This window comes from Camelus bactrianus, chromosome 14 (assembly GCF_048773025.1).
Source record: "Camelus bactrianus isolate YW-2024 breed Bactrian camel chromosome 14, ASM4877302v1, whole genome shotgun sequence".
NCBI lineage: Eukaryota > Metazoa > Chordata > Mammalia > Artiodactyla > Camelidae > Camelus > Camelus bactrianus.
In genome coordinates, this window is record NC_133552.1 from 62,631,674 (window position 1) to 62,644,464 (window position 12,791).

Genomic DNA, 12,791 nt, shown 5'->3' on the forward strand with positions numbered 1-12,791 from the left:
AATCTTAGCATGGCATAAAGTATCCCCTCACCCCTTGCCCTCCGTCCTCTAACAACATTGATTTGTGCGTCCCTCCTACTTAGTCTTAGTTCACGTCTGTGCCTGTGAATATACCGTTCCCCTGCCTGCAATACTGTTCCTTCCACACATGGTTAACTATTTTACAGTCCTCAAAAACCATCTCCTCCAGGATGACTTCCCAGAATAACAATTAGTACTTGAAGTAGTAAACATGTGCAGATACTATGTGAACACTTTGCTGAATGTCTCATCTACCAACATTATTCAGTCCTCAGAACAGCCCTCTGATATAGGTACCATCATTAGCTCTGTCTTCTAGCGTGTTACAGATGAGGGAACTGAAGTCTAAGGAGCTCACGTCAGCTGCCCGAGGTCACTGAGCAGCTAGACCACAATCGCTGATTCTAGAGCCCAAGCTTTCAAACACTGTTGTCCACTGTCTCATCAAAACATTTTCAAACAATAGATGCATTTTTACTTCTCTAGTTTTGTACCTGCTATTTCTTTTATATGGAACATGTTTTCCCACTTTCCTAACAAAATTTGATTCATCATTTTTAGACACATCTTCCCAACCAGCCTCCAACCTCAGTTAGGTGCATCCTCCCCTGGGCTCCTTGGGTCTTCGACCCTCCTGCTCAGGGCTTCACACTAAAACCCCCTAATTCTGTGTATCTTCCCCTACTAAGCTGACAACTTTTAACTAAGGACGGGACTCTGTGTGGCCTGTGTCCTCATACTGAAGGTTTTTTACACAAGAGACAAGGGTAACACAATGGTGACCAGCACCAAGAGTGTCCCACAAACAAGCAGAAGTGGACCATTTGTGATATTTTTCATCACTTGATTACACTTTCCTTAGGTTCTTTACAACATGGAATCAGCCACACTAACCAGCACAAACGAGTCTTCCAATGTCGGATGAGTTACATTACTTTTTTTTTAATTGAAGCACAGTTGATTTACAACATTGTGTTAGTTTCTGGTGTACAGCATAGTGATTCAGTTTTATCTATATATTCTTTTTCATATTCCTTTCCGTCATGGTTTATGACAGGATATTTTCCCTGTGCTATACAGTAGGATCTTGTTTATCTGTTTTATATAGTAGTTTGTATCTCCTAATCCCAAACTTCCAATTTATCCCTCCCCCACCTCCTTTCCCCTTTGGTAACCAGAAGTTTGCTTTCTATGTCTGTGAGTTATTTCTGTTTTGTAAATAAATTAATCGGTGTCATATTTTAGATTCTACATCTAAGTGATATCACACAGTATTTGTCCTTCTCTTTCTGACTTACTTCACTTAGTGTGACAATCTTTAGCTCCATCCATGTTGCTGCAAATGGTGTTATTTCTTTCTTTTTTATGGCTGGTAGTATTCCATTGTATATAACACACCACAACTTCTATATCTAATCATCTGTGGATGGATATTTAGGTTGTTCCCATGTCTTGGCTTTTTGTAAATAGTGCTGCTATGAACATTGACATGGATGTATCTTTTTGAATTAGAGTTTTCTCCAGATATATGCCCAGGAGTGGGATTGCTAGATCATATGGCAACTCTATTTTCATTTTTTTTAAAGGAACCTCCATACTGTTTGACAGTTCCCTTTTCTCCATATCCTCTCCAGCATTTATTATCTGTAGACTTTTTAATGATGGCTATTCTGACCAATATAAGGTGATACCTCATTGCAGTTTTGATTTGCATTTTGTTAATAATTAGCAATGTTGAACACCTTTTCATGTGCCTATTGGCCATCTGTATACCTTCTTTGGGAAAGGTCTATTTAGCTCTTCTGCTCATTTTTTGATTGGGTTTTTTTGTTATTGAGTTGTACGAGTTGTTTGTATATTTTGGATATTAAGCCCTTGTCAGTTGCATGATTTGCAAATATTTTCTTCCAGTCCATAGATTGTCTTTTCATTTTGTTTATGGTTTCCTCTGCTGTGCAAAACCTTGTAAGTTTGATTAGGTCCTTGTTAATTTTGCTTTTATTCCTATTGCCTCAGGAGACTGAACTAAGAAAACATTGGAACAATTCATGTCAGAGAATGTTTTGCCTATATTTTCTTCTAGGAGTTTTTGAAGTTTTTAAACGTCTTAGAAGTTTTTAAACCATTTTGAGTTTATTTTTGTGTATGGTGTGAAGGAGTGTTCTAATTTCATTGATTTACATGGAGCCGTCCAGCTTTCGCAACACCACCTGCTGAAGAGACTGTCTTTTCTCCGTTGTACGCTCTTGCCTCCTTTGTTGGAGACTAATTGACTTTAGGTGTGTGGGTTTATTTCTAGGTTCTCTGTTCTGTTCCATTGACCCATATGTCTGTTTTTGTGCCAATACCACACTGTTCTGATTATTGTAGCTCTGTAGTATTGTCTGAAGTCTGGGAGGGTTATGCATCTAGCTTTGTTTTTTTTCCCCCTCAAGACTGCTTTGGCAATTCTGAGTCTTTCATGGTTCCATAGAACAGTATACATGTATCCATCTTTCTATCTATGTGTCTATCTAAGTACCTATGTGTCTAGGTACCCACTGATGTATCAATGTGTCTAACAATCTATCTGTCTATGTATCTATCTTCTATTTTACAATAAACTTGAGTCCATACTGATACTCATCCTATAATCTCAAGCAATCGCGTTTGTTTTCTGGCATCTTCCCTTTATTTATTTGTAACTTCTTTCTCTGACAGTGTGAAATCTGGCTCTGATTATTTACAGTACATTTCCTTATTTGTTCCACCTTACTACACATATAACCAGTATCAGTGATGGTATTTACCATAAAATAAATACCACACGTTCAGTTGGAGGTACATCCTGTACTGGAGTTTCCACCCTGGGGTCCTGAACCCCAGCCCTGCTCTGTCTCCTTAAGTAACTCTTTTTTCAGGCAACCATCCTGTAGTTTCCAAATATCATTCCTGAGCATGCCTGTGGTAGACTGTTCAATTTTGCATACTCGGATAAAAAAAGGCTAATTAGATGCACTATGAAAATTCACATTAATTAACATATTTTATGCAAAATGACATGGAAATAGGGATAACACCAAATAAAATAACATGCATATACATTTCTTATGTCTCAGTAATAATCGAAGTCTTTCTTTTAATATCAGAGTAAAAAAATATTCAGTAGTCATAAGGGTGTGTGTGAGAGTGGCAGCCCTGCCCCGCCTCCCACCAAGCCTATTACTGAGCAAGGGCATCAGGGAGAATGTATGGGAAGGACCACAGTGAAACCACTAACCTTTGATTGTGAATGGAGAAAAAGACAGGTTGCTGTTCTTAGATAAATTCCATAGCTTTCTGGCCACCTTTGGTTATTAAAAATCAGTCCTGTGCCATCCAGTCTCATTTCTGATCCAAAGCTACCCCCTGACCCCCACACTGAATTACAAGTGCGACTTCTGGTCTAGAACTGGGGAGGGGACATGGTCTTTCCGTGCTCCACATCTCCTTCTTCTTGATCTAGCTCCTCCAGAGCAGAGGCTAGGCTGGACAGTTAGGAGAAGAAAAGATTATCTTAGGAAACTAGCCACATTTCAGGGTGACCCTCTTTGTGATCTGGTCTGCATCTACTTCGTTCAAAGCTGATGGTTTTCGGTAAGGCTGACCAGCACTGAGAAGCAGAGATATAAAATTCCAGCCTAAAAGGAATGATGTTAACTAGTTGTACCAATTAGATCTCCTCTCATTGGAAGCTTGAACTTGAGACAGAGAAAATGTTGATTGTAATAGAACCAAAAGTCAAAATTTACACAGAAAAAAACAAAGATAGATGATTTGTGTTTCCCTAAAGACAAAGCAATAGTGGTCATTAAACCTTGATTTTCCTTAAGGCTGAGGTATCTCTTTCCCTCCCACTCTATACAATCTCATCCAGATTCACAACTTCCACTATTATGCAAATACAGAGAACTTCACTCTAGCATCAAAGAGGGCAGGGATTTTCATCTGGTCTGTTCACTGACTTATCCCACATGCCTAGGACAGTGCCTGGCACGTGGTAGGCACTGGATAAAAAATTGAGAATGACAAGGAATGTCCATTTTTATATCTCTAGCCAGCCAGCCCTCATTCCTAAACTCTAGACCTATACATGCAACCAGGTGTCTCTGCTCAGCGACTCAAACTCATCACAAACTCAACACGCCCAAGACTGACTTGATGATCTTTTCCCTTAAATACGGTTCTGTGCTGATGTTTCCTGGTTCCATGAATTGTATCATCATCCATCCAAGGAGATGAACCTGAAACCAGGAGTCATTCTTGAGACTCTCTCACTTATGTCCTGAAATCCAATCATTCCCTGCTGATTTTACTTCCCAAATCGCTCTCCAGTGCACACTGCCTCCCATCATAAAAGCCTTCAGTGGCTTCCTGTTGTTCTTGGGGCAAAGGGAAGAGTTCTTGCATGTTTCTCAAGGTGCTGCATGGTCTATGTCCCTCTTCTTTCCTACGCTCACCTTACACCTCTTTACCCTGGGCTGTCTGCTTCCTGGGGTCCTGCTGAATGCTTTCCTGTCTCTCTGGAATGCTCTCCAGTCCCCTCCCCTATCAACACCTCCAAGAAGGTCACTGCTGCTCATCCTTCATAACTTAGCCCAAGTGTCTCTTTCTCTTTGCTCGCCTCCCTGACCCCCATCCAGGTCAGGGTCTTCTATGAACGCCTCACTCAAATGTCGTTCTTTCCTGAAGAAAGTTCATCTCAAATTATAAATACTTATTAATTGATTTGATTATTTGATTTATGCCCAACTCCTCCATCAGACCAAAAGCACCATGACAGGAGAGAACTTAATTGTTTATTCTTGTCTCTTTAACACCTGGATCAGGGTTTTACACACAGTGGGGACTCAAAGACTGAAGGAGCTGAATGAACAAGCAGACAGCAGAAATGCTTTGGATAGAGTGGAAAAGCAACAAAGAACAGATGAGCTGTATATATATATATATATATATATATATATATAAAACTTGAGTCCCAGAGGAATCCAGGCAATGACAACACCTCACGTTTCATGTCTGGGCACACAGAGGGTCAAACTCACTACCTCACTCCGAAAACAAGCCTTAACGCAGCAGATAGAGTCTTTTCGCAATTCAGTGACTGTGAGACACCGCATAAAACTGAAAACCAATTGTCACTTTTTTTTTTGAACCATAACAATCCAGTTTCCCACTGTCTGTGAAAGGATCTGAAGGAAAAAAAGTGCTGTTGGGGTTTAAAATTTTCGTTCTCCTGATTAAGGAAAGGCAAAGGCGACAGCATCCCCGTGGCGAGGCGGTGGCTGAGGACCGGGCATGCTAGAGAGGGAGCTTCTTGGGTGGGTGGTGAATACTTCCCCTCGAAACCTCACTTTGTTTTTAATTGAGGGATGCTGTGAAAACCGGTACTAAAAGTAATTCTGAATTAGCACAATTAAAGAATGACACAACCAACAACCCATCCATGCCAAGTCTTAGGCAAGTCATTTTCTGTCCGTTCAATGGCAAGAGAGACGAGCTACCTGAGCGGACACCCCGAGTGCCAGGTGATGGAGCGAAGCACGAGGTTTCTGGGAACAACAGCCCCTAAAAGTGACCTGGTTTGTGTCAATCATACATAAGGTGAAATTTTAGAAGGGCTTAGGGAAACCCTCCTTCCAAGAAAGTCTCAGATTTATAAAATTTATTACTATGGGACTTGTTTGATTAGAGGGCAAAGGAAAATGAGTCCATCTGCTGAGAAAGCCGCTCTGGGCTTCTGCTGAAAGCTGAAGAGCACCTGCTGTCCCTCAGCTCTGTTACCCCCCGGGGGCCGAGAGGGGCCCTCTGTTCCTGAGACCAGGAGGTGTATTAGCTTCCGAGGGCTGCTGTAACCCGGTACCAAAAACTGGTGACTTGGAACAGCAGAGATTTATTGTCTCACAGGTCTGGAGGCTGGAGATCCCAAATCAAAGTGTCTATGAGCTTGGTTCCTTCTGGAAGTTTCGAGGGAGGGTCTGTTCCAAATTCTCTCCTACCTTCTGGTGACAGTCAGCATCCCGGGAGTTCCTTAGCTTGTAAATGTATCACTCCAGTCTCTCTCTTTCTGTGTCTGTCTCCTCTCCTTTAGTACAAGGACCTCAGTCATCCTGAATCCAGGCTCACCCTAATGACACCTCATCTTAACTTGATTTCAACTGCAAATACCCTATTTCCAAGTAAGGTCACATTCACAGGTACTAGAAGTTAGGGCTTCAACACATTCTTCTGAGGGACACAATTCAACCCCTAACAGGAGGACATTAATTCTAAAAGGTACCTCCTTTGTTTTGCTTTGACCTCCTGAATCCCTAACTATTACCTTTTTAACTCCAAATTCCAGTTGGCTGTTTCCCCTTTTTTGCACTGACTTTTAAATTTTTAGCTACTGTCTTTTCTTTTTATCTTTCAAATTGAGATATAGTTGATTTACAATACTATAAAAGTTTCAGGGATACAACACAGGGCTTCACAATTTTTAAAGGTTATACTCCATTTTTATGGGTATTATAAAATATTGTCTATATTCTCTGTGCTGTATGATATATCCTTGTAGCTTATTTATTTTATACACAGTAGGGTGTACCTCAACCTCCTACCCCGTCTTGTCTTTCTCTCCCCTCTACGCTGTGGTTTTATGCTGATAATTGATATCCCCAAATTCTTAGCCTCTGTTGTGATCTATTAGCGTGAGCCCAGGTCTGAATAGTCCCGTCTTTGCTACTTCAGCTCTTTAAGCTGATCTTATTGCTATTTATGTCTTAATGTGACATCAGATTATAAAAAAACCCTAACAATGAAGCTATATTAGAAATAGTAGATCAAATGCTATCATAAGATGATCTTCTGAGATATAAATTATGTAGAGTTATGAGCAATAAGATGTAAACTGACAACCAGGAATCATCTCTGACCCACAGACTGGGAGAGCGGCTTCAAGCGGAGGGTGGGCAACATCGACGGTTTTGAGTAAAATGTCAAAGGTTCCCAACCGTCGCCCATGGACGATTTACAGCTTCTTCAGGGTATTGATCCTCTGGTCCCTGGGCAGCTGAGTGTTTCCCGGAGCAGCAGGAATCCTAGACATCGGATGCCTCCATGTGAACCCCAGCTGGTGTACAAATATCATTCTCTACCCATACCGTAATGGAAAAAAAAGGTTGGGTAGCAATGTAGTAAATGATGCTAACATAGCTTGAAAAAAAATGAAGAATCAGCCAGTAACTAGGTGGTCTGTCTGGAAACTTAAGAGTTTGAGACATCTGAGAGGGAACAGATGGCCATTTATCTTCACTTCCTTCTCTGTCATCACTCCTCACCTTCTGCAGCCCAACTTCTGCAACATCCAAACCCTCAAGCCTTCCCTCATCACTGTCACCACCACCTCTTTACTCATATGGTGACCAATGTTTTATTAAAAATTAAAAAAAATACAGTCAGAAACATAAAACATAAAATTTGCCATCTTAGTCATTTTTAAGGGTTCGGCCCAGTAGTGTTACTTACACGCACACGGTTGTGCAAGAGAGCTGTAGAACCTTTTCATCTCTTAAAGCTAAAACTCCACAGTCATTGTACAGCAACTCCTCCTTGCCCCGGCAACCAGCATGCTACTCTGTGTCTATGAATTTGATGACTTCAGACACCTCATATAAATGGAGTCATACAGAATTTATCTTTTTGTCATTGGGAGGAAACATCCCTAATTTCATCATCTGTTAGGTGTGTCTCCCACATGTGTGTCTTCATAACCCCCCGTAGTCTCTGTTGCTCCTCACTTTCTCCCACCAGCTCACAAGCTATCCGAAGGCAGGAACAACGGCTGGGTCATCATTATGTCCGGTGCCCCAACACGATATCTGCGGCATAGCAGATGAGCACTCAGACCCCGGGATCACAAAGTGCGCAGATCTAGCCTCTGAGTAGCAACATCCCGCCTAGGAAAGGGCCACCTCAAATGACATTAACCTGATGCCATCATGTATCTGAATCACACAACCCTCCTCTCCACACCTCACACTGATTCCCAGCTCACTCAGCTGTGTTCTGATGACAATTTGACCTTCAGTCTACACACCCGCAGGGAGAGAATCTGTTGACCCACAAATGTAAGCGTCTCATCCGACCCATTTTCCAGACACACATCTCATAATATGAGTGAATGAACTGATTCTCTGAGCAGGCACTGTGGCATCTGCGTTAGAGTCAGAAAGCCCAAGTTATCTCAATTTCAGCACGTACAAACGGTATGAACTTGGGCAAGAAATTTATCCCCCTGAATCTCAGTGTCTGTGTCTTTAGCATCAAGATTAAATTCCACAATTTCATATGAGGCAGAGCATGAGGTAGTTTTCAGTAGGGAATATTAATTTTTGTAGCAGCCGCATCCCTCTTTCATGCTATATTAGAATGAATTCACTCATGAGAGACGGACAAAATACTGTGAAGACTGTGGGTTTGACTCAGATCAGGGGTCGGCAACAAGGGCTTTGCTGAATGGATACTCTGTCCACACCTGGTCTCCTTGTCACTGCCCGAACTCTAGAATGACTTCAATACAGGAGACAAGGAGGACAAGAGATGAAAAGGAAAGCTTCCAAGTATGGCTACAGAGAAACATTAACCTGGAGCTCATATTTTAAAAAGGACTATGATTTTTGTGGTTTCTGTTAAAAAAAATCACAATCAGTAAGAGAGAGGAGCCTCTTTACATGCCCACCCCCACAACGCACTGGACACCATCAAAGACCAGACATTGTCAAATCTGAACCAAGACTCAGTGGGACTTGTTTCAGAGCTGGGGAAATGGCTTTAATTTCAGAGCTTTGAATTTAATCTGAACAGACTATCTATACTTCCTTTTTCAATGATTTTCTTTCCCTGAGGCTTCTCTATGGGTTTTTTTTTTCTCATAGTTTAATGAATTTTCTACTGCTTAAAAGAAAACCCTTTATATCTGTCTTGTACTGAATTTGCAAAAAATCATTAAGGCTGCAAGAATTCTCTTCGTTTTCAAAGTCAGCCAAGCTCTGCCTATATTCTCCAGTGTTTTTGCTACATCACAGAGCATCAAGGTCACTCTGTCTCCTACCACAGTTCAGAGGATAGCAGTGGGTCAAGGTGGGTTTAAGCCTCTGTCCGAACTGACCTGGCTTCTCAGCAGCCAAGTTACACATTCACAGGCAATCGCATTTCTAGTCAATTTCCTGGTCTTATGTAAAAAACCACCATCTCTCTCCATCTCTGTCTCTGTGTATCTCCAGGTCTTGCATTGGGTTGTGAGGATGCTGAAAGGACAATCGTGGTCTCTCTTTAATTAGATCTGGGGTCACATAAATGATGGCAGCTATGAAAGGACTGTTGCGCTGTAATGCCACTAGGAAAGCAGGAGATGGATTTTATGTGGGTGCATAATTGGCATGATTTTTCAGAACATTATTTATTTTCAAGAGTGACTAAGGAAAAGCTCCGTTAGTGGCTGTAGAGGCACCACACTGTTGGTACCGCGGAGAGGGGTGTGCTGGGGAAGAGCGCTTTTATTAGAACCTATCAGAAGTCATCCCCAAGGATTCCTTTTATGATTCTCCTCTGAATCCTATCTTTAATTTTTCTTGTCTATCAAAATGCCTTTATTAAGCAATAAATAATTCAGCATTGCTTCTTTTTCCTTAAAGGAAAAAGCACATGGGAGGAGCCTTCAGAGCTTCAGCACCAGGGAAGCAGTGCTGCTGCCTAGAAGTCACAAATTTCCAGCTGAAAGTATGAGAGTTGGCATTTTGTCAGCACGGCTGGCTTTCCATCAGGGTAAACGCGCAGTGCCCTTTAGGTTCCCCTAAGTGTTGAAAAAGGCCCCTGGTCCCACAGTTCCTCCTGAGCAGCCTCACAGGTCAGCATACCTGGTTGGAAACCAGGATCTTAAAGGGCAGGGAGGTGACGTAATGGGGACCTTGTTGTTTATCCATCTTATACATAGTGGTTAGTATCTGCAAATCCCGAACTCCCAAGGTCCTACTGTCTAGCACAGGGAACTATATTCAATGCCTTGTAATGGCCTATAATGAAAAAGAATATGAAAAGGAACACACACACACACACACATACACGTATAGTAAATGAATCACTATGCGGTACACCAGAAATCAACACATTGTAAATCAACTATACTTCAATTAAAAAAAAAAGAACATAATGGGGAAAAGGAAAGTAGCACTTTTCTACTTAACAAAAATGCAACTCCATCACAATTGATCCTGCAGACTCGATTTGTCCTCAGAGCTTCTCCCTGAAAGGCTCTGCTGTCCTTGGCCACTGGGCCATCTGACTTTGGGTTCAGTCACATTTCTCCCCCTTTATCACCAGGTTATATTCATAATCTGTGCTTTTTCCTTTAATTTCATCTCTTGACTGTTTTCCTTGCTCACTTCTCCACTTCTTTCTTCTCCTTCATTCCAGTTTCTCCACTGTACTGTTCAGCTCTCTACCATTGTCCCCTATCCTGCCCACCTCCAGGGACACAATCTCTCTTCCAAGCACTAGAACTGACTTTCCTTTCTAATAGCCTTGTTCAGTGTTGCATATTTAACGTCTCCACTTTACAGGTGACCACTCTGGTTTCTATTACTCTTGAAAAATCTCTGTGAACCAAGATGCATATTTTAACACAATTGTTTTTACCACAATCATAATAAAGTACATTAAAATTCTCTAAAGGCCTCTCTAAAATGTTAATACGATGCAAGAGATACATCTGTGTCTAAGGAGAGTCATCGTTCCAGAAGGTCCCTGAGGGAAGTGAATGGTAAGCATCTTAGCTCTAACCTTCTGTCAAAGTCTTAACTCCAGTGGCCCCAATTAGATTGTCAGCTTTTTGAGGGGAAACAAAGAACGACTTGGCATAGTTTTAATGACTGGGTCACTTAATTCACCTCCACTCCTCAGAAAACATCACATCGGTTATTTCATGACTGTAATGATGTCTCTGCAATCTAAAACGTCATTATTTATCAACAAGTAATCAACAGTCCCGTGTGTGAGTCTCCACAAGAGGCATGACCCACATTTGGCATTTACACAGCTTGAGTGTGACTCAATACAGTGTAGAGGTTGAGTCTGGGCTTTGGGTCCAAATTGCCAGAGTTTAAATCCTAACTCTACCACTTATTAGCTGTGTGACCTCAGGCAAGTTACTTAACTTCTCTGTGCCTTAGTTTCCTCACCTGTAAGATGGAGTTATTAATAATACCTGCATCACATGGTTGTTGTGAAATTTAAATAAGTGAAAATACAAAGTACCTGCCCCTGAGCTAGTGCTCAACAAGTGTGACTGTCACTGTAAGAACCTACAGACTAGTTGGTGGAAAGGGTAAAAGATGAAAAAGAAGTTTTAACTGAATAAAGACAGGCTCTGGAATACAGAGTGCTTTCTGGAACTTGAAGCATTAAGAAAATCAAATACTTTTTCACATTCTTCCTACCCTCCTCTCTGTCTGGGAATAATAAAAATAGAGTAAACTCATTTAAATCTTTAAATAAACACCAGATTTGTAAAGCAAGGACCAAGGTGGTCATTACACAGCAACAGACATTTATTGTTTGTGTCTAACTATATAGTTGATCGATTTCAATTTTGAATTCACTAATTACCTATTTCTTCTACTAGAAACCATGGCAAGTATTTGCATCAATGGCGTAGAGAACTTCCCAGATCTCTTTTGAAGAACCTACCGCTGTTGCCACAAATTGAAAAGATCTGGAAGAAGTCATGTCCACCATGCCCAGATAGCCATTTGCTTATGTAGCTGCAGGTCAGGGAAGAGTTTAAATCCTTCCTTGATACGCTCACAATGGGTATCTTTACATCAAATACGTTTCTTTTTTCTTTACCGACTACCATTGCATATATAACTGGGCACACAGTTGATCAATTATTCTATCCCATTTCATATAATCGCTTTGGGCACCCAAACTAAATTCTCTCTTACTGTCTAGCAGTCAGGCAAGTTTATGCTTAATATTTTGATGATGATGATGAAGAGTATTACATATGATTATGCCAAATGGTAAGGTGGCCCCGAGGCATTTCATTTCCAAACAACCTTCATTTAATGGCAGAAGGAGAACCCAAATTCAATTGACTACATGATATCTATCATACTTCTACTCAAAATAATAATATAAAAATATTCCTAGGATAATTATAAAGCAATAGAAAATTTCCTTTGTTGATATTAGAGAAAAGTTAAAAGAAAATTATTTGCCAACTTAGACTGTCTTATTAAAATATGTATTTTTTTACTTTGTGGCTTGAACTGCCTTAATATTACCTGTAAGCACATGTTTTGCTTTAATTTTTTAAATGCATACATTACTTACTTGTTTAAGCTTCTTTAGATCTTCATCAAGTTCTAAGTTGTCCAAAATAACAGCAACAAACAAACTCAGGAGGATCTATAAAATGGTTAAATAACAATGAAAAAACTCACATGTCATAAATATCAAAATACTATGTATATTACACAGAATAGCTACCTAAAATATACACTATATAGAATGTATTAAATAAATATGCAGTTGTGAACCACTGTATAGGTATTTTAACGGGTTTATCACAAACACATTAAAGGAAATGCATAATGTTACCTAAAATAAGGAATATAAACTATTAATTTGCTTTATAAAGCTGATTTAAAATAAGAAATTGCTTTTTAAAAAACTCAGCAATCTTACTTCTGAGCCTATATCCAAAGAAAATA

General features: G+C 40.4%; 1 protein-coding gene across 5 annotated transcripts in view; it reads right to left on the reverse strand.

Moving 5' to 3' along the window:
• NALCN (sodium leak channel, non-selective) overlaps positions 1-12,791 on the reverse strand; it is a 265,363-nt gene that overhangs the window by 86,043 nt on the left and 166,529 nt on the right. For all 5 annotated transcript variants that reach the window (XR_012511758.1, XM_074378486.1, XM_074378485.1 and 2 more), the window contains one exon: positions 12,412-12,486. Coding sequence is in view for 4 of the 5 variants with exons in the window: in XM_074378486.1 (XP_074234587.1) it covers positions 12,412-12,486 (75 nt within the window). In the remaining variant the exon portion in view is untranslated. The remainder of the gene's footprint in view (positions 1-12,411; positions 12,487-12,791) is intronic.